This window comes from Phodopus roborovskii, unplaced genomic scaffold (assembly GCF_943737965.1).
Source record: "Phodopus roborovskii unplaced genomic scaffold, PHOROB, whole genome shotgun sequence".
NCBI lineage: Eukaryota > Metazoa > Chordata > Mammalia > Rodentia > Cricetidae > Phodopus > Phodopus roborovskii.
Genome location: NW_026126606.1, coordinates 1,157,420 through 1,182,984, shown reverse-complemented (window position 1 = coordinate 1,182,984; position 25,565 = coordinate 1,157,420). Strand labels below are relative to the sequence as shown.

At 49.0% G+C, this 25,565-nt stretch overlaps 1 protein-coding gene across 1 annotated transcript in view; it reads left to right on the top strand.

Annotated features, from left to right (window-relative positions):
• Positions 1-495: 495 nt before the first annotated feature.
• Positions 496-25,565, top strand: part of Asap2 (ArfGAP with SH3 domain, ankyrin repeat and PH domain 2) — a 149,063-nt gene continuing 123,993 nt past the window's right edge. The window contains 1 exon segment of the mRNA XM_051205959.1: positions 496-920. Coding sequence (XP_051061916.1) covers positions 795-920 — 126 coding nt within the window. The 5' untranslated portion in view covers positions 496-794.

Below are 25,565 nucleotides of genomic sequence, written 5' to 3'. Positions count from 1 at the left end.
GCTAGGGTGCCCTGGAGGACCTCACCATCCTGTAGGGGGCGAGATATCCACAGTCGTTTTGCTTGGCTTTTCTTTGAGGTTCTGGTGGGGGAGTTTGGGGAATCTTCGCCTAGGGGTAGGTTTGGGGAGCAGAGGGTGGGTTTCATTTTGGCCTGGGGACCGGAGGTAGGCGGGGGCAGAGTGGAGTCCCGGGTCTCAGTCCTTGCCCACAGGGGAATGTGCGCTAGGACTTCGTCTGGCTCTGCGGGGCCCGGGAACCGCAGCCCGGGAGTGGGGCTCGCCCTCGAACCCCTGCATACCCCAAAGGCAGACACAATGCGGAGGCCCGCAGCGGCTGGCGGGCTCGGAGCGCGCACCTCCCACCTTCCTGCGGCTTTCGCTTCCCGACGGCGCGGTGGCGGCGAGCGCGCCGATTGGTGGCCGGGCCTACGCCCCGCCCCTCACCGCGCCCCGCCGGCCACCGCCCCCTGGCCGGGACCCGCCCCTCTCCGCGGGAGGCGTCGGGGCCCGCGGCTGGGTGGCGGGCAGTTCCCGCCAGCTGTGCGCGCCCGCGTCTGGGCTCGCTCGGAGAGGACGCTGCGGCGGCGGTGGCTCCCGGAGCACAGCGGGCAGAGCTGCGGGCTGCGCGCGCCCCTGCTCCCGCCGCGCGTCCCGCCGTGGCTCCCGCGCCCTGCGGCGGCTCCCGCGCCCCGCGCTCCCCTTTGTCCGCGGCCCGGAGCGGCGGCGGCGGCGGGGTCGGAGCCCGCGCCCTGGGCGACTGAGGCGGCCGTAGTCCGCGCCCGCGCGCCGCGGCGATGCCGGACCAGATCTCCGTGTCGGAATTCGTGACCGAGACCCATGAGGACTACAAGGCGCCCACGGCCTCCAGCTTCACCACGCGTACGGCCCAGTGCCGGAACACCGTGGCGGCCATCGAGGAGGTGAGCGGCAGCCTCGGCGGTGCGGTGCGGGCGGCCCGGGCCGCAGAGATCGCGCTGCGCCCTGGGGACCCGCAGGCGTCCGCGCCTGCTGCCTGCTGCCCGGTGCCCGCCGCCCGCGCCCACATCCGGGAAAAGTTTCTGGTCCCCCAGAGCCGGACGCGGCCGGGCCAGCAGTGCCCGACACTGAAGCCCTTTGTTCCCAGAGAGGTGGCTCTGGGGAGAGGCTGTTTGGCCACCTTGGGCCTTTTTGGGGAAACCCTCCTAACATGCTCTCATTTCCCTCGCAGGGTTTCAGGTCCTTTGCTCCATACCTCAGCGAGGTCAACTTCGACCTCAGAGTCTATGGCGGCTGCGAGCCGGGGACCCCTGCGCGCGCTGCAGCCCCGGGTGATGGGTGCCCCCCCCTCCCCGCGCGGACCTCACCAACTTGTTCCAGAAGTGGCCCGGCGGGGGCAGCTGTGCTCCCTGAGCCAGCAGCGGAGCAGGTCCAGGGGACCCCGAAGCTGCTCTGGCAGGGGTGCCATCCCAGTCCGGGAGGCCTGGCAGCTCCCACTGCGTACTGCAGAGCAACGCTGCCGGGGAGGGCGAGAGCCATCGCTTTGAGGTCCGAAAGGCCTTTGGTGGCCGCTCCTGGGCTACCTGTGTGGTGCCTGTGGGCACCATGGTCATCTCCCATGCCCCTTACCTGGAAAAGGCCTGATTTTACTAAGGGCTTTCAAGGTGCACAGTCATTGTATTGAACTGCTAAGCAGCGAGCTCTCCAGATCTCGGGGAAGAGGGATTGCACAAGCCAAGCAGCTTGGGTTGAAAATTAGAGCAGACTTGTAAGGGGCTGTGTGAGTCCTTTGGCCGCGGCTGGCCCTGTGGCTTGGGACAGCCACACTTCCATCATTTTCTTCACCTTCCAAACCAAATACAGAGTCACACCTCTTCGGCTTCCTAGCTTTTGTGCGCTCATCAGAGCTCACAATAGGTCACTGGCGACCAAGACACCTGGTTAGCAGTAGTGAACCGATGACCACATTTATTTTGGCCAGAATTTTAAGATTGGGGTAGATATTTTAAAATATCCATGCCAGGATTCCGGAGTGGGGGGTGGGGAGTTGGTCTTCAGAGAGCATTAAATTAAGCATTGTCATTAAATCCTTTCCCCCTTGCTTAAACGCAGCATCTACTGTTAAGAATCACTTGAGGAAAAAAAAAATCTAGATTGTTTAGTGTAAGATATTTTTCTTTGTAGACCTACACAGTCAAGACTAGACTCAATGGAAAATACTAGATTCAGCTTCCTGCTGTTGCCCCCTCTTTCCTTTCTGTCTCCCCTCTTCCAAAAGATAAGCTTGTAAATCTTTTGTAATGAGTTCAGCGATGTGCAGATTGCTTTATTCTACTCTTGTCAGTACAGCTTAAACCCTTTAAGATGAGGCAGGTGGGATGAGGGATGGGGAGTCCTGTGTCTCCCCCCACATAAATGCCAGTTGGAAAGTCACAGTATTTTCAAAATATGTCATTAGTGCTTGTGGAAATGATTGCATTAAAAAAAAGGTAGGAATCCTTCTTTGGGAAGGGACTTGGTGTGTGATGTCTTTAAAAGAAAGTGTGTGTTTATAAAGTTACCTTTTCCTCACTGCAGTGTGTCACTTAAATATTATTGACACTGGCAGATGTTGGAAAGCCAGGTAGATAGGAGTTGTGATTAAAGTTGGCATACCCTCTCTCTGATTAATTTTAGTTTACAGCGGATGAATCCAAAGCTGCTTTTGCATGCAATGCAGATTACCCAAGAGCTCAGTTACTGAGTAGATTGAAGAGAGGCCGGATTTGGTCATTTTGTTGAATTGCAGGCTTGCTTCTCATGCCTTCTAAGCGAGAGAATGGGTTCAAGCTGCAAATAGGGAAAAATTAAAACTGTTGCAGGCATCTCATTTTAAGCAAACCCAGTATTCGATCTAGGATAATAGTGAGTATGAACTTGGAGTTGGAGGTAATTTAAAAGTTGAAAGGGCTCAGCTTGGATTGCTTAAAATCATGCTCTTCCTGCTCCTGGATTACTGTTTACTTTTCATTACACAAGATTGTTCTGTGTCTAATGTAATAACAGATGATGCTCACTATACTTGGATTTCAAGCTCACAGCTCTTTTATGCTGAAATGAGCGTGGGTATTGTGACACACATAAAGTTACATATTTCACAGAAATAAAATTTAAAAATTTAAGCCTCTCTGGTCTTCTGTATAAGTGAATTCTGGATTCAGTAAACTGACTTAAAACTGATTAACCTTGGCAAACCTGTTGGTTTCCATGGAGGCTATGTCTGGTCATAGTCAGTTTCTGACTGAAATAGACTTTCTTGGTTTGCATACCTGTAGTGAGAGTATCTGCAGCTAGCCAGCGCCTGACTGTATTTCATACTGATGTTATACCTGTTGTGTTGAATCTCTATCCCTGGTTTGTAGATGAGGAACGTGAGGCTAGGGGAGAGTGATTTTGAACTTGGCTCCATGCTGCTTTAACAGACTACATGGCTTTTTATTTTATGTTTAGTGATGGTGCATTCTCTAAATGGTCCCCTTGCCAGACCAGCCACCTTCAGGTCAGGTTCCATCACTTTCCAGTTGTGTGGATTGTGATGGCTCCCCTTCCCCCACTTCCTTTTTCCATTTTTCAGTCCTGGATAATCATGACTATTTCTGAACACTGTGGTACAGTACCCAACAGACAACTGACTTATTAAATGCTGTTTTACCAGATTTCACTGTAGTTAATATATGGCTCCTGGAGGGAGAAGGGGGCAAGAGGAAGGAAATGGGCAAATGGCTGAAGGCCTAGGAGTAAATGGAAAATGTTGTCTGTGTGTGTGTGTGTGTCTGTCTCTGTGTGTCTGTCTGTCTGTGATGTGTCTGTGTGTTGTGTGTGTGTCTGTCTGCGTGTGTGTCTCTTTCTCTGTATGTGTCTCTATATGTGTTTCTCTGTGTGTGTGTGTTTGTCTGTCTGTCTCTGTGTATCTGTTTGTGTGTGTGTGTCTGTGTGTGTCTGGTGTTCACAGGTACACTGGATGGTTTGTGTGCTGATTAGGCCAGAGGTTGACATTGGATGTTTTCCACAATCAGTTCTCCATCACATTTCTCTGCTTCACCTCTTGGGGTGGGGGTGGGGGTGGGGTATAGCTACTGTCCTAAGGTTTTACCTGGGTCCTGGGGACCACACCCAGGTTTACAAGCTTGTGTGGCAAGCACTGTACCTTCTAAACCCCCTGCCCTCATAATTTCCTCTAACAAGTTTATTGTCTTGGTAGCTGGGAAAGTGTGGCTGGTTTGAAACTTCACTTGGTGACAACTTTCTCTGGGTGAAGTAAGTGCGGAGCCACATCTGGTGTCAGCTTTGTGCTTTTGAAAATAAGTAACTGTGGCATAAATCTGAAAACTGAGCTGCCCCCTCAAGCTCTGTTTGTGTATCTTAGTTTCTTTAAGCCTCTGGTTACTTCAAAATACTCTCGAGACAGAGCAAACTCATGTGAGCTCTTGGAATGTCCGTGTTGTCAGTGAGGTGAGCCATCCATCATTGCTGCATCCACTCTGCCTTGTTTCTTTGGCTGTAGTTTTTAAAAATAAATTTGATATTGACTCTTAAGTATTAAAATTTAATCTACTTCCTTCCGGGGCCTTGATTCTCTGACTCTGTTGTCCGTGGTTACCTTGGAAACCTCTTTGCTTCTGTAACTGAAAAGGGAGACCGAACATCTGGACTGTGCACACTCCCAGGGGCCCGCTGTTCATGGGGCCAGGTTCCGCTCAGCCGTTCCAGTGGGAACTGGCTTTGCTTTTGATTCTGAGTTGTGACTTGTTTGTAAACCAGCTCCTTCAAAATCCCAGGCTAACAGATTTTTGGATCCATGGTCAGAAGGATGCCACATCTATCCCAGGATATTTGTGTTCTTGGAAGGGAGCCTCTATAGGCCAACAGGCCACCATGTCATGCGGCTCTGAGGTTTGCACTGATGTATCTGGACCATTTTGAATCAGTTAGACTCAAACTGTTCCCCCACCCCCCAGCTGAATTCAATTTTTCTTTTATGATTAGTCATAAAAACACTGCTAATGCCCCTCCTTGTGGATTCTAGATCTTGCCACTGTTCTTTTTGGGGTCTGTGGAATCCTGCTGTGTGCAGGGTGAAAAGATTAGAAATCCCTTCTCTTTGAATAAGAGTGGAAGAAATATTCTCCAGACAGATTGGTGCACTCGGGTGACCAGCCATATCTATGCGGACGTCTAGGGTGACCAATGTGTGCAGCCCAAGGCTGGGACTGCTTACCTGTGGTCAGGGCTATGGGTAGAGAGCATGTCACACCTTGAATGGAGGTGTGTCACAAGTGGCTCCAAGATGGTTTAATCCACTCTTCCATATCTGTGTCCCTACCTTTGGTAAATATTTACCCACTACTGAGCTGGGGACCAGCCAGGCCTTTGGTGGGATTTTCATATCTGTCCAGTCTGCTTTAGCCAAGAATGTGTAGATGCCTTTCATGGTGGGGCACATATATTCTGTACTGTTGGCCCAAAAGTGACAGCAGCTCCTTGGCTACATGAGTCTATCCCGAACACCACCTGGTAGCCACATGGATTAACGGTGACTGTGTTGAATGATGCCGAGTTAGAACTTTTCTGTTCTACATACTTGCTGAGAGTTTCGTCGGTGAGCGCTGTTTTAGACCCTTGAAATGCCACAGAGCTTCACCAGACGGTGTCAGCATGGTATGGAACTTGCAGACAGCCTCAGCTCCCATTTGAGGGCTGTGGAGTCAGAATCTGCATTTTAGCAGCACTCCCAGGAACAGTGTGTGCATTGAGGTTTGCAAGTACTGCTGTTTTGGGCTGCTTGAGTCCTGGCCATGTTTCAGAGTTGCCCGGTAGGGGGAGGGGGGATCTTGTGGACTGGAAGAATCTGGTCCTGCTCTCCCTAATTCTGATCTGATCTGAGTTGGGCGAGGCCTGGAGCCTCCACAATTTTAAAAGGTTCCTCCCTAGATGATAATTACTGATTGATGGGTGGTTATGTAATGCCTGACCAGGTGGAGGTACATCAAGGTTGTCCATAATATGGGGTAGAAAGTGATTTTGGAGGGGAGAACCCTGAAGTCAGGTGACCTTTGAGCAGTCACCTGTGAATAGAGGATACCAGGAAAGACCAGGAGGTATGAGTATCAGGGTCGGATAGGTCTGTGATCAGAGGCAAGGGAGGGAGAGGAGGGGCCAGTGGTAAGGGTTGGGTTAGGACTAGAGTGCACCGGGCTCTGCTTTAGGAGGGAATTTGCATTTTTGCTATGTTGTGGAGCTCACACTGTCGTGGTCTGATGCCCTCTTTGGGACTTATTTTATATTTATTTGTATGTGTGTGTGAGACATGCACATGCAGTTACCCTTAGAGACCAGAACCTGTGTAGCTGAGCTGGATTTACATGCAACTGTGAACTGCCTGATTGTAGGTGCCCTGGAAGGGCGGGAAGCACTAACCACTGGGCTACTTCTCCAGCCACTGGTTTGCATTTTAAAGGCATTTCAGTGGCCATTCCAGGCCTAGGAGAAAAGAGGGAAGACCAGCTAGGGGTAGGGGTTTGTTGCAGTCGTTCAGGTGATGAGGTAGTGGCAGTGCACAAGGCCACGTGTCCTTTGAACTGGGAGACTCTGCTGGCAGATGCTTGCTGTGTGTGGTGTGGTGCGAGTAGCACACAGCTCATGCCCCAACATGAGAAGAATGGGCCATCCATCAACCGCAAGGTGAAGCTGGCACTGTCCAGCATGGCTTAGTGGCAGTGGCCAGGCCTGCTGAGCAGCGTAGCTGGCTGTAGGACTTGTGTTGGGCCTTGTCTGACTGCAGATGCTGAGCAGGTGTGGAGGGGGCTGAGGGGCCCTTGCTGCTGCTGCTGCTGTGTTTCTGGGCAGATGTAGCAGATACCCGTTCCTTGGCACGATCTCCCCTATCTAGGTTCCCAAACTCTCCTCTCTCTTCTGAAATGAGATGAGCTCATCCCGACACGATTCCCTAATGTGACCCCATGACCGTGACTGGGGCTTCAAAGTAGATGGCTCGCTGGGGCCTCACCTGTTTAGCATGTCTGATGCTGGGATGAAGGGATTGACAGTTGGAACTGGAATGCCGAGGCTGTGTTTTTATGATGGTGATTCTTCTTCCAAAGGAATCTGGTTGAGTTTATTTGTTCATAAATGTATTTAGGTACCTGGCGTACAGTTCACTGCCAATTGCCAGGACTGTGAAAGGGACCAGGCCTGTAGAGGACCGACCTTCATGTTATGTGTGGAACTTCATTTTAACTTATACATTTTTCCCTTTTGTGCCACGGATCCCTTTGCAGTGTACCTGTTTCTCTTGTTCTTTCTGCAGTCTTACCATGTAGCCCAGGCTGGCCCTCATGCTCCCTCTCAGCTTCTGAGTGCTGGCAGTATTGTAGGTATCCCCCCACCCCTGCAGAAAGTGGTTACCACACAGAATAGGAACTTTGCGATTTCAAATGAAACCAACAATACTAAATTCAGTTTGTAAAACATTTGAAAAAGATATGTCATCTTTGTTATGGTTTTTGTTGTTAATAACATGAAGATTTATTGTTGGGTCTGATAAGTACCTCCATGGTGGAGTACTATAAATGTAATTAATGCCGTGTGACATTGCTAATAATTATGTGGTGTTGTGACACCTTTCACCGGAGCCCCGGGTAACATTTATAACTAGGATGTGTTGTTTTCATTCACTCACTGTTGAAGAAAGGCTGAGTTTTAGTTACATGAGAGTGGCTGGGACACATGTATATTCTTTTTCTCTCATCCATGTTTATGGACTCCTTGAATTCAGACTGAAGAGTCTGGGCTTGATGGTGTGGTGTCTTTGACTTTGGGTGATGTCTTTGCAAACTCTATAATCCAGACTGTGTAACTATTGTCAGTGTTATGAACTGGTTCTGGGAATCTAGCTGGGAATAGTTGGACTCTTAAGTCAGTGTTATAGAGCCCCAGGGCAGCCAGGGATGGGGGGTGGGGATGGGGAGGAGGGGACTGCCTAACTTTGATGTCACCAGGACATTCCTTGCTGCTCCATGGGTGAGTGAGGCCTTGGGCAGTTTCTCTGGCCCTGTAGTTTGCTTCTGTGTTCGGTAGGCCTACAGTTGTACATGAGCCCAGTAGTTAGTTGGGACCAGGACCTCGGCAGGGCCAGCTTGACTGTTTGTCCTTTTATTGTTTGTCTGACACGTGATATGCTGACCTTGACATAGGACAAGCTCCAGTGGGAAATGATGGTAGATTCCCAGGCACCTTCCACCCTGTGGGGTCAGGGAGCCCTGATGGACTGCATTGCTGTGGTGAGGTTGTGTGTGGGCTTACCTGTTGCAGCAGAGCATTCTGGATGTCGGGTCTCCCCTCCCTGTTTTCCTGTATTCCTTGGGCATTTTATTGAGTATGCGATGTGCTTTACTGTAACTTGGCTGTTAATGAAGCCCTAGAAAGATTAACCACTTTACTGACTTTACAGAGCTAGGCTGATATGGGGCCAGGATGCAGCCAAGATTTTCTTTTTCTTCCATGTACATGTGTTTTTGTGTGTGTGTCTGTGTGTGTATGTGGTGTGTGTGTGTCTAGCCTGAGGTCAACATCAGGACTTTCCTCTGATTGTGCTCCACCTTAGTCATTGAGGCAGGGTATCTCAATTGAACCTAGAACTCACAGATACAGGATGCTTACTCCTAGGATCCTGTTTTTACCTTCTAAGTCCTGGATCCAGGTCGGCCACCATGTCCACCCAACAGTTATGTGAGTTCTGGGATCTGAACCCCCTCTGGTCCTCGCCTTTGCACAAGTGCTTTATTGCTTTATCCACTGGCCATCTTCCCAGTCCTCCAATCAAGCATGTGACATCACAGGTTGCTCCTGTTCCGTAGAACTGGTTCCTAAGGAAACTTTTGCATTAATGCCTTTGGGTCAATGTGATCTCTGTTGTTGCTGGTTTTAGTGTGTTGGCTCTGTGGCTCTCCTTTGAGTGGGAACTTCTGGTAGATCCCTAGGGCTGATCCTTGAGGTAGATCCTGCCCTCCTCACCAAAGAAGCCCTTCCTCTTTCCTCTCCTGCTTAGACCAGCCCTGCAGAGATGCGGCCAGCCATTGCTCACAGTGCCCTTCCTGCCTAGGGTGTTATTAATGATGTCATCTTTCTATTGGACAATGACATTGTCAATAACATCAGGTGGTTGATGAAGACAGTATCTTCAAATGATGGGTTCCTTTGTCTTAGAACTTTTATCATGTCAGCAGACTCTTAGGCCTCTCTCCCTAGTTTCTCAGAAGTCTCTTAAGTATTTATATGTTTTTTAAAATTAACAATAATGACAATAACCAATACTTCTATGGGCTTTGGTTCTGTGTTAAGAAATGTGTTTATGCTGATTGGTTTCCCAATACCCAATGGTCAGCACTGAAAACATACATATAAGTATAACATTATACATATTGAGCAGGGTGTGTTTATGTATTTAGGGATACACACACACACACACATACACACACACACCCACACACACATATGTTCACAATTAATGAAAAAAGAGGCCATGAATTTGAAAGCGAGCAAGAAGGGGATATATGGGAGGGTTTGGAGGGAGGAAATGATGTAATTATATTATCTCAAAAAATAAAAAGAGATAATTGGAAAGCAAGACAAAATGAAAAGTGCTTATTTAAGATGATCTTTTTGAGATAGATCATATTGCTGCTTCATAGTTAAAGGATTAGGCTCGGTGGAGTCATGTGACCCTGGGTCCCAGCAGTTGACAGAATCCTCACTGTGTGAGGAGAGTCCCGAGGGACTTGTTGGTGAGAGGTGGCTTTCCTCAGTGCAAGTTGGTGTCCTTTGATTCTCTGCAGGCCAGTCTCCATTGTTGTCACCTTAGGGGAGGTGTGATTGACACCTCCAGGGCCAGGAGCACTAACCCCAGGGAGTCCTTAGTATTAGAGACTTTTTTTCTCTCTCTCTGGTTTATTTTTGAGGCAGGGACTCTTGTATCTCAGGCTGGCCTTAAGCTCTCTGTAGCCAAAAGTGACCTTGGATTTCTGATCCCTCTGCCTCTGCATCTTTGAGGCATGTGCCACCATGCCTGGTTTATATGATGCTGGGGATCAAACCCTGGGCCACTTGCATGCCATTCACACACTTTGCCAATGGAGCTTCCCCCCAGCCTCGAGAAACGTTTCCTGAGTGGCCTTCGATGACACCAGGCAGCGAGCTAGTGCAGGATATACACCTGGCCCTGTAGGGGCATGGGTTTTGGGAAATAATCTTGATTGTGGATTTAGGCCCTCAGTGTGTTTTGTAGGCCAGCAGATCTGTATTGGGTGAGGTGGCCCTGAAGGGTGTTTCAGGGATGTACAGGTTCAGACAGACCCTGGTAGAGGGGTTGGCACCTTGCTGTCAGCTGGGGGACTTGGGAGAGATGTGTGTCACACTCCCTTGAAACTCCTCCTCTCTTACTAACAAGTTTTTGGATGGGTGTCCACAGGCCATGCCTATAACAGCGGAGGGTTGTAGAGTGCTCTCTTCACTTTCTCTGATTGTCTTCTCTCCTACCTTCATCTTTCATGTGGCTGTATATATTTGTTCTTTTTGAGAGGTTGGAAGTCAAAATGAGCCTGAGGTCCTCCACTTTGTCCTCTATAGATCCCCTCCCCTGAAGACCCAGCCAGATACCTCTGCAGTCAGCATGGCAGTGGCCGCCTGACTGATGCCTGGAATCTGGCACAAACGGGGCCCTGTTGCCTATGGTTTTTGCAGTCTTGGACCACATACATTGGTCTCTTGACCCCACCTTGTTTTTTTTTGTCTTTCTGGCAAAAGGCAGGTTGTATTAATAATCACAGGGTTGTGTGATCACTAAATAATGTGGGCTACTGAATGTTGCACGAATACTGGCTTTCTTTCAAAGACTTATGTATTTATTTGCTTGCTTGCTTATATGTGTGAGTCTGAGAGAGTAAGGTGCACCACATGCTTCCAGGAGTCTGAGGAGGCCAGAACAGGCATCCGACACCTGAGCTTGGGGGTTACAGGTACTTATGAGCCTCCGTGTGGATCCCGGGAACTACACCAGGGCCCTCTGCAAGATCTGCAACTGGTTTTAACCTCTGAGCTGTCCGTGGAGGTTTTAAATGGAGGAGTGGCGTACTCATTCTTGGACGATGTGCTGCCTTGAATAGCATTGGTTTTCACATTTGCCTGTTGTGTTTGTGGTTTGTGGTGGGATGAGATCAGTAAGGAGTTAGGAGGGCTGGGTTCCAGTTCTGACTGGACCTCTGTGTGACTTTGAACTCCCTGTTCCCCTTTCCCTCACCCTGGGCATCCACTGATCTGCTTTTGGCCTCTGGCTTTTATTCACTGTGGACATCTCATGCATGGAATCAAACATTATGTGGCCTTTTGTGTTACCTTCTTTTGCATAACTAATGTTTCCAAGGTTTGTCTGTGTTGTGGTATGAATCTGCACTTTGCCTCTTTTAATGGCAGGATAGTATTTCATTGTGTGCAGCAACACGTTTTGTTTGTCCACCAGTTGGTGGGTATTTGGATTATCTCTGCTTTTTTTGCTATGACAAATGATGCCCTGAATATTTTTGCAACTTTGTGTAGACATATAGCCTCACTTCTCTTGGAGCTGAACTGCTAAGTTGCAGGGTGGCTCTGTATGGGAGTTTTTGAGTAACGAGGAACTGCTGAACTTTAAAATGGCTACATCTCTCTGTGTCCCCTCCAGCCATGTGTAAGTGTTCCAGCTTCCCCACATCCCTGTCAACACTAATGATTGTCTGTCATTTTTGGTTATGTCCGTTCTCATGAATGTGAATTTGTGTCTTAATGTGAGTCTGTTTGATTTGCATTTCCTGAATGGATGGATGATTAACGGTGTCGAGCTGTTTCATGTGCCTATGGCTGTTCTTGTATGTTGTTCTTGAGGCATTAACTTTTCAAATACTTTGTTGATTTTGTATTTGTTTGTTTTCAAGACAGGGTTTTTCTGTGTAATAGTCCTAGCTGTCCTGGGGCTGGCCTCGAACCCCACAGAGATCTGCCTGCCTCTGCCTCCCGGACTGCTGGGATTAATGGCATGCACCACCACTGCCTGGCTCATTCATATATGTATGTATATGGGTTCTCTGTAGCTTTAGAGGTTATCCTGGAACCTATATTGTTTTTTTTAAAGTTGCCTTTTTATTATTGAGTTGTGCACACACACCTCATAGATTCTGGACAGTAATCAGATATGTCCTGCACATGTTCCCGTTTTGGATCGCATTTGAAACAAAATGTAACAATTTTAGTTAAAAATTTTAATTATGTGTATATGTGTGTATTCATGTGCATGAATGACAGTGCAGTGCCCAGAGTTCAGGACGGACTCAGATCCCTGGAGCTGGAGTCGCAGGCGTTTGTGCGCTGCCTGACGTGGGTCTCTGGGAGCCCAACTGGGGTCCTCTGCAAGAGCCGCACACACACCATGTGCAGCTTGGTTTCTTGCCAACATCACACATCATAGGGCTATCTGGGGAGAGGGAACCTCAACTGAGAGAATACCTTCATCAGAATGGCCTGTTGGAAAGTCGGTGGGCACGCAGCAGTTCCGTCCCTGGGCTGCTGGTCCTGGGTTCTGTAAGAAAGCAGGCTGAGCCAGCCATGGAGAGCAAGCCAGAGCTGTGTTTTCCCATAGTCTCTGCTTCAGTTCTGGTCCTCAGTTTCCTGCCGTGGCTTCCCTTGGAGATGGACTGTGAGCTGAGAGGTGAAACAAACCTTTTCCTCCTGAGGTCACGTTTGGTCACGATGTTTGTCGCAGCCACAGAAAGAGCTAACTAGGCATACCCTTATCTGCTGAGCCATCTCTCCAGCTCCAAAACATATGTCTAAAAGTTGGATGAGCATCTGTGGACTCTTCTTTCCTCTGTTCCATTGTCCTTCCCTATACCACCCAGGCCCTGTTGCTGTAGGTTTCAGGTTAGTTCTGAAATGAGGAAGTATGAGTTCTAACCGATGTTTTTCTAAGATTCCTTCAGCAGTTCTAGATCCCTGACAATTCCACAGGATCTTGTTCAATGTCTGCAAACAAGCCAGCTAAGAGTCAGGGGAGTTAAATGGAATCCATAGATCAGCCCAAGGAGTATAGACATCAGTAAAAATCCTTGCGTCCCTTCATCTATGCACTTGGGATGCTTTTCCTTTGAAGTCTTTGCTTTGATTTAACCATGTTTTATGGTTTTACTGTACACATCTTGCATTACTTCAGTTAAATTTGTTCTTAAATATTTGGTTCTTCCGGATGCTGTTGCAAATGGCATTGTCTTCTTAATTCCACTTCAAGATTATCATTAGTGTATAGAAGTACAATTGATGTTTGTATGCTAAAATAACCTGCACTTTGATGAATTTGTTTATTGGCTCATACTGTGTTGTGTGTATACTCGTAGGATTTTCTGTGACAAGACATCATAGATAAAGATAGATATAAGATGAGTTGGCTTCTTTATTTCTTTTTCTTGCCTAATTGCTGGATCAGGTCTTAATCATTTAAAAATATCCGTTGGTTTACAGAATAATAGCTCAATAATTTACTGATGATTGACTTAGATATATAATAAATATAATAAACAAAAGTCCTTATTTATTAATTGTGTGTGTGCACACATCATGGTGCATATTCCATGCATATGTGTAGAGGTTATAGGACAACTATAAGAAGTCTGTTCTTGTGCTGGGGTTGGTGGCTCATGCCTTTAATCGCAGCACTGGGGAGGCAGAGCCATGTGGATCTTGAGTTCGAGACCAGCCTGGTCTACAGAGTGAGTTCCAGGACAGCCAGGGCTACACAGAGAAAACCTTTTCCAAAACAAGTCTGTTCCCATCTTTAATCATGTGGGCCCTGGGGACTGAATGGAAATGTTTGGGCTTGACCGAAGGTCCCTTTACTGACTGAGCCATTCTCCAGCCCTGACTTGGATATTAATAACTTTTTGGTTTTTCAAGACAGGGTTTCTCTGTGGCTTTGGAGGCTGTCCTGGAACTTGCTCTGTAGATCAGGCTGGTCTCAAACTCAGAGATCCACCTGCCTCTGCCTCCTGAGTGCTGGGACTAAAGGCGTGCACCGCCACCGCCCGGTTGCTAAAATAACTATTTTTATGTGTGGCTGATTGGATTCATCTTCCTTCTTATTTGGTTTTTCTGTGGACTGGAAACCTGGGAAGACTCACTGGCCTGGGCTTTTGTTGCAAAGGAAGATGGGATGTGTCTGCTCTGATTCGTAGGACTGAGAGACTCACTCCATTGGGCCACGGTGCTTGGGAGTCTCTTGGTTTCTTGTTCAGTGGGAGCCAGGGCTGCATGCTTTCTGCAACATCAGCTCAGAATCCCGTGTTGTTCATGAGTCTGCCATGCAGGGGCCCCTTCCAGACGCATCTCCTTGACTTGTTCTCTTTGGGCAGCCGCTCTTCCTCACTGAAGGTCATGGCTGCCGGTCCTTGTCTCATTGTATGCTCGCCGGTGTGTTCCTTTTTGTAAATTAATGATGTCATTTAGTACCACAGTCTTATGAATGATGCTGCTTACTACCACAGCTGTGGGTTTGTAAGAACCTGTAGCTGCTGTTTGCCTCCGCCGAAGCTTGCCAGGGCACCAACTTGCCGCTTGGAAGGTCTAAAAGGTTCTGCTGGATTTGTTTGTTATGGGGAGAGAAGAGTCCTTAGGAAACCCCTGCAGCCTCCCCTCCCCTCCCCTCCTGATTTTCTGCCTGAGCATGGATTCCCTCTTCCCCTTGGGGACCAGGGTGCTTATGCTTTAGCATCTGAAGCCAGGGTTTGTCTACCCTTCTCTTTCCCCCTGTGTATTTCCAGACCCCCTTCTCCTTCAGAGAAGGAGACTCTGGGAAGTGACTCTGGGATGACACAGTAGCTTGGTATTGCAGGCAGCAGACCTCTGCATCTCTCCATTCACAGCGGCAACGGTGAACGCTGGCTTCCATTCCCACCTCTCCGCCTCTTCACAGCTTTCCAGAGACGAGGCATATCACTCTATCTTTTCAAATGATTTATTATTTCCGGCAGTCATGTTGGAGCTTAATTTTCAGAGTGCACAATTTCTTTATGGTCAGAGCAAAGCAGGAGAGGCTTGATCGATCCTAGGGGCATGATGACTTTAGTTGTCGGTAATCTGAAATCCCTTAAGGGCCCCGGTTTCATTTGCTCTTTTAATTTATGAGCTTCTTTGGTCTTTCATGCATCTATATACTAACCAGGAAGGCCCAGCCTGTCTCATTCTGGGCTTTATTTCTGCCTCAGATACAGCATGGACTGCTGTACTCGGCATGTAGCCGACACACTGCTCGATTTTGAACTGAATTATGGAGTAGCGGTGGCAGCAGATGAATGAGTGTTTCACATTTGCTGACTGTTTTTCCAAGGGAAGATGTACTATGAGCTGTCAGCCACAGAGTGAGCATGCATGAGATCGGGGGCGAGCAAGAAAGACAGAGTGATGGGGGAGCAGCAGAGCCCCCCCTCCCGGGAAGGAGAAGTGAGAATTACACCAGAACAGGACAAGCCTGGGAGGGTCCCACTAAGCCATAGCTCCTGATGTGTGGGTTATCAATAAGATGAGCTGAAATCGGAGACCAGGCTCTGACACTGTGGGACAGCCTGCCTAATGCGGATAAAGCCTGGTGCTGGTCCCTGAGACCCCCAAGGCTCCCTAATCTAAAACAATGACTGAAACTGAGCCCAAATCAGGGAAACTGCTTCAGTGGGCTGATAACCATGTTATCTCTCACGGAAAGTGGCCATGAAAATAGATTGTAAATTTTGCTGTGTATTTTATGAGCTCATGTTCACTGAGAAAATTAATTTCTGTGAACAGCTTCTTCCTGTGGTGTTGACTCTCAGGGGGCTTGCAGGGTTGCTTTGAGGGTGGCGTCTGGTCAGTGGCAGAAAAATACAGGCCTGGTTTTCTGTGTTACGTAGACAGTCCCATGGGTGTCCCTGTGTGACAAGAAGGAAACTCATCCTACGAGGGAGTGTGTTCACTCTTTGAATCCACACAGCCCCACATGGTGTTCTGCGTGTGGCTCAGGGGACGTGTGTGGAGGGAGTGTCCACATCCAGGCAGTCCCCTTTAAAAGGTTTGTTGTAGTTGTCCCAATCAAAGTTGTCATGGCACGTTTTTGAAACAATTAGAGAAACAGGAAAGTATTTCAAGAATTATTGAAGTCCCCGCTCCGTATTGTATTTCAGTTAATGCCTAATTTCTTCACTGAACGTTATTGACCCTCTTCTTGGTAGCTCTTCCTCAATCCTCAATCCTGTCACCATTTTCTTCTCTGAATTCTTTTGTGTTGGTTTTTGAGACAAGGTTTTTCTGTCTAACAGTCCTGGCTGTCCTGGAACTCACTCTGTAGACTGGGCTGGCCTCAAACTCACAGACATCCTACTGCCTCTGCCTCCTGAGTGCTAGGATTAAAGGCGTGTGCCATCACCACCCGGAGTCTTCTTTGATTTCTTAAGGTGGTTGTCTCTTTGATGTAGTTGGATAGTTTTGGTTCATCCACTCATCTGTCTGCCTGTTGTCATCCACACATAGTTCCATCATTGAGGTTGACATAAAATATCTACACTTGGAATCACAAAGAACTATGAGGTGTGTGTGGTATCCATACAGTGCCAGTTGTCCCTCTGGGCTGCGGAATGGGTCCTGGCTTCTCTCCCTTGTAGCATGGGAACCTCAGAGGAGGAGACATGGACTCAGCTTCAGTTGAGATCTTATGCCAGCTGGGTTTGGGACACTCAGATTTAGCAAACTACATCTTGTTGGTTGTTTTCGCATGTACTTGTAGTGGTCCCTGTGCCTCGTGGACCCTTGTTTAAATATTTACCTGCAGCAGTGGCCAGGTGCTTAAGCACCCACAGAAGCAGCCATTTCTACCTTTGGAAACTTACACTCAATGACAGCAAGCCCCTTTCCCTCTGCCGCTTTACTTCAGATTTTACCTCTTAGGATAACTATGCTTAGTGACAAGTGGGCAAGTGCTGGGTTGTGGGGGAGTGAGCTCAGACTTTGGGAATGGATTCAGGAGTGTGTGGGTCTGAAGGAAGACTGGTCTGGCATGTGGCTCTCTCCCTTCCTTCCTTCCTTCCTTCCTTCCTTCCTTCCTTCCTTCCTTCCTTCCTTCCTTCCTTCCTTCCTGCCTCCCTCCCTCCCTCCCTCCCTCCTTCCCTCCCTCCCTCCCTCATTTCAGCCTTGTACAGGCCTTAGATGCCCAGAGTTCCTGCCATGCAGGGCCTCCTAGGATGGAGGAAGAAGCAGTGGTCTACCAGAGAGAGAGAGAGAGACAGAGACAGACAGAGACAGAGAGACAGAGAGAGACAGAGACACAGAGAGACAGAGACAGAGAGACAGAGACAGAGAGACAGAGAGAGGCAGACAGAGAGGAGGAGGAAGCACACTTCGGGTTTAAGGTCCTTGAAGCAGGACTTGCTTCGCTCCCATGTGCCCTAACGTGTCTTTCTTGCCCCCTTGCATGTTAGAGGGGCTGGGAAGGCTTGAATAGGCTCAGGTAGCTGGCTGTATATGTTGAGATTAAGGTTGTATGCTAGGCGTGTGTGTTTGTAATACTATTAAAATACCATCTTGTCCCTGCACTTAAGGGACCGGTTTAAAAATCATTTATAAATACCTAGCTGACTTATATGAAGCCTGTTGTAGAGCTGTGTACACTGCAGGGAGTAAGGCTTTCCCTTGAGGCCACAGCAGAGGCCTTTCTGCCATTTTTCTTGAGCTCTTCTTCCCCAAATACCCTGTGCCTGTTTCTTGATCCGATACTCTCATTGGGCTGTGACTTCGAACCTTCCATCCTGGGGGATCTGTGTTTTGGTGAGTTCAGTCTCCTGCCATTGACTCAGGGCTCTGTAGATAAGAACGGAGAATGTGCTCAGTGGCTGTTTGCTGGCCTCTGCCCAAAGCTCATCCTTTGCTGCTCCCCTTTCCTGTCTGGGCACAAGGCTGCTTATGAGTAGGAGACTCAGGGAGCTGGTCATAGGGTGCCCAGGAAAATAACCCAACCAGGGAAAGTGCCAGCAGGCCATATGGTTGGCTCAGACCATGGTCAGCATCACTGGTGTGTGTGGGCTCTCCCAGCTCTCACCAGGGGGAAGCAGTACTTGGATGCTGAGGAGTGGTGGGAGGCACCTTGAGCCAGCCCCTCCTTCCTGTGTATGGAGAGATCAAGGTGCCTAAGGGAGCTCAGACATGGTCAACTGAGCAAGGAGAGGTGTGTGTGTGTGTGTGTGTGTGTGTGTGTGTGAGAGATCAAGGTGCCTAAGGGAGCTCAGACATGGTCAACTGAGCAAGGAGAGGTGTGTGTGTGTGTGTGTGTGTGTGGTTCTGATCAGCCAGCAGAATGGAGGAGTTTGTCTCGGACCACTCCCTCCAGTGAGTGCCCATGCCTTCACCTGCCTCCCAGCTTCCCCAGCCTTCCTGTACCTGAGATGTTTGCACTGTTCATGAACAGCTTCCACACCCAGACCCTACGTTTTTAGGGTGCATGACCTCGTTGTACCTGTCAGCCCCTGCTATGAGGGCAGAACGTGTTATGCAGAATGCTACTGTCCTGCAGCACTGACTGTGTGAGCACCGTCAGCCTTCCTGGCTATCCCTGAGCGGTGTCCTCCTACAGACCATTGTCCTCCATCAGACCGGCACCCACAGCACTCATGCTACAGCCCGGCTTCCTGTGTTTGTTCTCAGTTCCTGAAACCAGTGGCACATTCCTGACAGTGGGAGCTCATTTTTCTTTTCTTTTAAGAATAAGCTCTTGCTTTTACTTAGACTCTGACATTTTCAAAACACTGTTTGGGTAGAACAAACCTTTTGCAAGAGTTGCAGCCCAAGTGCATGCCCCCTGATGATGTTTAATGCCGACTCAGAGTTGTTCCAGAGTCTGGAACCAGACTGTATGGGTGGGTCTTGTCCAGTGAGTGCCCATGTTGTTTTCCAGAACCAGCTGAGTGTCTCACAGTCCTTCCTCAGTAATGACTTTGTAGAGCTAGCAATTGCATGGTATGTACATGGCACGCACGCGCACCAGTAATTACAAAGCTCCCTGGGAGGCTGATACATGAGGCTGATGCAGAAGGATTGCCATGAGTTCCAGGTCAGCCTATTCTACAGAGTAAACCCTGTCTTAAAATAGACAAACAAAAACAAGACCCCAGAAAGCCTAAATAAACATCAGTAACAGAAATTCCCCAAAGTGTTACTGTCAAGTCGGTGTGTGGGTGCCCAGATTCTCCGTGTGTGTACATGTCTCTGTCCGGTCTCTGAGAAGGGTTATCATGTGCAGTATGTACACTGATTGTTACATGTGTTACTGTCTTAGAAATGCCTGGAGAGAAGGCACAATGGAGAGGAATACACAGGTTATGTCAGGAGAATTAATGTTGATTACTCTTAATACCGGGTGTATTAGCTGTTCTGGGAAAAGGTGCAGCTTATTCATAATACCCAGATAATTGCTGCAGACTTCAGAGAGCAGCCCAAATGGCGTTATGAGCCGAGGGGTAATTACAACTTAAAGGCAATGGGGTGAATCTCCTAATATGAGGCAATAGGAACGCAAAGCCCTTGTGTAAGGGACAATGCATGGCATGTGTTTGATAAGGAGACATGCTTGGTCTTACAGCCCCAAGGAAGTCTTAATCTCGAGTTGTTTGTCATGGGAACGGAGCCGTCATGAGACTCTCATCGCCCCTCAGCCTTAACAATATGCTCATGTCATCTGCCTTAGCGGGTGTTTATTCTTATTTCTGTGTGTCTTTCTGTCTTTGCTTCCTGCCCACTCACTTGGCGTTAATCTTGAGAAGGGAAAGGGGATTGGGGTGCGGGCTAAGTGGTACCCAGTCTTTGAGGCTATTGTGGGGCCCCTCCCCCATCTCTCATTGCTGTGCTTTCATACTTGGTCCCCGCCCTCTCTGAGGAGAGGGAATGAGTGGTTGATGAGGGAGTGAATTTATCTGGGGTTGGTAGCAGGAATATTTGCATTGTGCTGCATAGGCTGACAGCACCCTTCCTATGTGGCTGTAGATGGTAGTGGTCTCTTCTCACTTGACTATCACAGAGGTGAGAAGCAGTGTTGTCCTTGGAATACTAAATTTTGCGGACTCAGGCAGCAGTGTGTGTGTGTGTGTGTGTGTGTGTGTGTGTGTGTGTGTGTGCGTGCGTGCGCGCGCCCTGAGCTACTCAAATGCAAATTCTTTCTCTTGGTACTGAATATATGCAAATTTACACTGCTTAGTTGACAGTGACATTACTCAACATGACTGAAATTTCAGCTTTTTCCACCTAGGTGTCCAGGTGTGTCTGGGGGTCCTATTTCCTGTGGAACTTTTGTGATATCCCTCAGCCAGACGCTGCTGACAGAGACATGGTGGCTGCCAAATAGGACTAGCATCTGTAATGAGTTGTGCTGGTCTCCCTTCGGAACCCTCTGATGGTCTTCACAGGACACACTTGCCCCAGAGTAGAGGAGGGGTGGGCTGCTGAGGGGGGAAGGCAGCACCATGGAGGAAAGAGATGTGTCCGCCTCATTATTGCCTCACACTCGGACACAGAGCCCGACAGGTCTGGAGACAGAAGACTAGGTTGTAGGCGAGGCAGCATTCCATTCTGGAGCCTGGCTACTGGGTCAAGACAGTACTCATTGGCCTCCATAGGGCAAGTGTGGGCCCACCCCTACCGCTCACACCCCCTGAGCTCTGTTGTCTGAGCACTGTGTGTCTAACCCCTCACTAAGCTGGGCATTAGGGGAATAAAGAGCAGACAGGGGATGTGTGGTGGGAGAGGCACAGTGTGTGTAGAGCGGGGTGGGACAGTGGCTGGGGCCCAGTAGGAGCCTCAAGCTGTGTTGGGCCAGCAAGGGTGATTAAAGCGTGTTGGGTTGCCCTGAGTTACCTGGAGGTCATATGTGGGGTATAATGAGATAAGTGACAAAAGAAGGTTAGAAAGGTGCCTAGGAAGAGACAGGGTACCTAACAGTCCCCTGAAGGACAGGGCTGTGGGTTGCAGAAGAGATGGATTTGGTGGCAGCAGGGAGGACGGGGTCCTAGCTTTGCTCTGGAGGGTAAGAAAGGGGCCTGTTGAGAATAGTGTCATGATTCCTGCAAAAGGGATTGTAGTGTTTGTCCCCTAGTCCTTCATTGACAGTCTGTTTGCCCTCTCCAGGCATGAGGCCATTTGCTAATGTGAATAGAGGCTAGCATTTCTGTGAGGTCATTTTCAGAATAAACAGACATGTAAACAGATGATGACAGACCACAGGGGCAGTTGCTATGACATCCATCATAGCAACCTGTGGGAAGGAGCAGAGTCTAACAGGAGAGCCAAAGGACCAGTGACGCCGATCTGTGCAGACTGTCACAGGCCAGCACCAACCCTGCTGATGTGTTTACCATATAGAGGCGTGTCAGGAGCCATGTAGAGGCGTGGGCTGAGCTCAGGGTCTGGGATGGAGTTGGAACCTGCAGAACTCCAAGCTCTGCCTGTTTCCCTAGAGGGCAAGCCCACAGCTGTGCCAAAAGTGGTGGCTGGGCAACTGGCTCCTTAGGGAAGGGAGGGAGGGAGGGAGGGAGGGAGGAAGAGAACTGTGTCCACATGTGTATCAGGGCTCTGCTGTTACTGGGAGTGGAGATGCTAAGTATAGTGCTTGCATCCTCTGAGCTACCTGCAGATACCGGGAAGGAAAGGAAGGCTGTCAGGAAGAAGCCCGCCTTTCTAATCACAAGGGCTCTGACAAGGACATAGAGGACAGCGGCAGCGTCTACCTGCAAAGCCAGGTGCAGTGTTCACCCGCTCACCACAAGCGTGGGCTGGGCCTGTGGTGGCAGAAGGGATGTCTTTAGCTTACTCCTTGGTGGACGATGGATCAGCTTGCTTCCTGGCAGCTTAGCCTCCCCCACCCCACAGCCCACTCCTGGGGTGGAGAAGGCTGGTTTGTGGTTCTGAGTCGGTGACTTTTCCTTGAGCCACTTCTTCCTTTTTCTTCCTGTGCCTGAGTGTGCAGGAGCGATTTCCTCTCCCCACCAGCGGAATGGAGAGGAAGCAAAGGGAACATTGCTCATGTCTGTCTGCGGGAGGGTCTGCTGGTGAGAATCCCCTGCCAGACGAGGACCGTGTTTCTTCAGGGGACACTTTTACAGGGGACAATTGCCTTCAGCTTCTCAGTGGGATCTCTGACCTTGGCTAAGAAGTGTCTACTATAGGGCTCAGTGTCAGGCCACTTCTCAGCATGTGCCTGATCTGATGGGGACTGGGTTTGTGTCATGATGTGATTTTCTCGGAGAGATGACAGGGAACACTTGTCCTTATCATACATGGCTCCCGCCTCCTCCTCAGTTCACATCCTGGCTCCTGCACAGCTCAGACCTCAACGTCTTCTTCTTTTTAATTGTGCATTGGTGTTTTGCCATGGGTGTTGGATCCCCTGGAGTTAACAGACAGTTGTGAGCTGCCAGGTGGTTCCTGGGAATTGAATCTGGGACCTCTGGAAGAACAGTAAGCGTTCTTAACCCCTGAGCCATCTCTCCAGACCCTCAGGACACACTGTCTAGATCCCAGATCCCCCAAAATGATAGGCTGCCATTTGCATGTCTTTGCAACCCACACCCTCTTCCCACACTCATTCTGCTGTTGGGAACATCTCTGCCTCCTCTTCCTGGTGGGAAGGTTCCTTCTTTGCCACCCTGAAGGGCCAGGTGTGCCCTTCTCGAAGCAGGCAAGGGAGTCCCCCTGGAGCCCTACGTTGGAGCGCCATTTTGTTGCTGAAGTTTTCTTGTCCCTCCAAGAGTCACCACACTTCTCAGCCCCAAATAAACACACAGAGATGCTGTATTATTAAGCTATTGGCTGATGGCTAGGGGTTCTTATTGTTTAGCTCTGTCTTAATTATTAATTCATTTCTATTAATCTAAGTATTTCCATGTGGTCTTATCTTACCGGAGAAGGGTCCCAACCTGTTACCCTTCCTCCGCTCCATTACATCTCTTTTTGGTCCCTCTTGCTTACCTTTCCCAGAGTTCTCCTCACCTCCTAGCCCCACCTATCTTCCTGCCTCTACTGGCTATTGGCCAAACTGTTTTATTCATCAACCAGTAAGAGGAACATATATATAGAAGGACATCCCCCGTAAGCCCCCTCTTCTCAACTCTGAGCCATCATTGCCCCAACTCGATGTCATTATGGAAGTGGCATATGTAGCCAGCAGCTCTGATCTCCTGTTGCGTCTCCTAGGCTGTCAATTATCCTTCTGCTTTGATTTTCCTTGGCCCAGTTTCCCTTTCTCCCTACAGCCTGGCTCACACCTCTGCCATGTCTTCAGCCAGATTAATATTACTTATTCAACAGCCTCATCTCCACTTTTAGTAAGGTCCCCAGTCTGGCCCCGTCTCCCTTCAATCCCATCTGCCCTCTTTTCTCCCGGTCATTCAGGCTCCACGCTCAGCCCTATATTTTTATTTTTTGATCTCCCTCTATCTTATTAAATTGTATTGTGGACAGGGCCCTGCGATCATGTCCTCAGCACCCTGAATTGTGCCTGTGACATCACACATACTTAAGAAAGATGTGTGACCAGGTGTGGTGGCTCACACTTGTAATTCCAGCATGTGGGGGGATGACAGGAAGGCTGCCCAGTGTTCAGGACCAGCCTGGGCTACTGAATGAGGTTCTGGACTGGGAAGTGTTTGTTAAATATGTAAAGTGAACCAGCAAATCCACATCGGATGGCTGGGGTGTGGAACACCCTCCCCGGAGTTTCAGAGTTACTGGTTCTCTAAGAGCTTGCACTTCACAAGTTGAGTTTATTGAGTATAGATCCCTCAAAAAGAAGCCTGTTTGGATGACTCAGTTTCACCCTGAGTGGGAGGGGTAATCTTGGCCTTGGGAAGGAAAGAATTAGGTTAAACATACTCCTAGCTGCAGTTTATTTTGGATCCATGGCCAGGAGAGCTCAGCAGAAAGATTTTGTGTATCTCCACAGTGCTTCCCATTAGGGCGGGAAAATGCTGCCGGTTTGCGCTCTGCATTACTCAGTGGGACCAAGGTTGCTCCGTGTTCCGGAGATTGAGAGATACGGCTTTGAAAGGGTCTGATTCATCCAGCCATTGTTCAGGAGGACTGGCCGGTCAGCCCCTACTGCAGCTGCCGATAGTGATCGACAACTATAATGTAGATGGGGTTTTACATTAGGGCTTTGGAGAGTCATGAAGAGCCCTGGGCACACATGCACTTGCTCTCATCTGCTCTCCTGTCCTTCATGTTGTCTTGTGGCAATGTACTTACCAGCCTGAAGACCTCAGTACAGGTTACAGGGTTACACTGGTGAGAGGCTTTTCCTAAATGCCCCTTGGTTTTTTTTTTTTTTTTTTTGTAGGCCCAGAAACTCTTTAGTATTTGTGGTTTTTAGTTTTTCCTTCCCAGAGGTGGCTTTTTATAAATTCTTCAGATTTCACTCTGTAGTAACACTTACAAGTATGGTGCAGATAAACGGTACAAATGGCTTGTTTTCTATAGAACTTGTCTTCTGCCTTAGCCTGGACCAGAGCGTCTATCTTTGTTGAAGATGGCTGGACCAGAGCTTAGTCACTGGCCTTACCAGCTAGCACTGATGTGGCCCCCGGGCATAACCTTATTTACTTGTTTAAGAAACACTTATATTGCACTTGTTGCTTGCCCGGCACAGTGCTCAGCCAATGTTAAACACACTTAGTCTGTACACCAACTTTGTGAATGGCTGTTGTCATCATGTCCATGGTTAGCGAAGAAAGAATGAGTCAGAGAAGTTGAAAAGCCAGAGTTACAAGCCAGGGGTATAGCCTTGGGTTCTCACTTTGTCCTGACCCCTTCTGACCCACTTTTCATCTGTGTTTGAGTCTGTAAGATGGAGACATTCATAGCTCTGCTGCTTGAGGCGTGATTGCCCTGAGAGCCGTTGGCCCAGGAGCCCTGTTGAGTAAGAGTACCTCAAAACTACATGATTTGCTGGAAGCTCTTGGGGGTACTGGAGAAGCCGACCTCTGGGACCGGATGATATACCCAGGTCCTGACCAAAGTCTCCGAAGCAGGCTCTGCCCATGGTGAGAATTTAGAAGTTGGGCAACCCTCATTATGAGCCCCAGGGTTGGTAGAGCCGAGGAACAGGAAGGTGGACTTGCCTGGCACCAGATGACTGTATTGTTGAGTTGGGCACATCTGGAGTAGTCAATCCAGAATTCAGGCTGAGCAGCCAGCGGCTGTGGGGCTCCCTGCAAAGGCCCAGCCAGCCAGCAGCCACTTCCGGCCCTGCAGATTCCTGATTAACTTTCCATATTGTCTTTTTGTTCATTCTCTTTAGAAATTCGCTCCCACACCTTCCTTCCATTGGATTTCTAGAAATACCCTGCTTTTCATGACTCACTGATTGAACATATCCTGTTTGGGGAAGTGTTCAGAGGAATTTCAGAGTGGGCATGTTGACTGCCAGTGATAAGTGGTGCAGGCAGGAGCCTTGGAGACGGCTCTCCCGGCCTCCT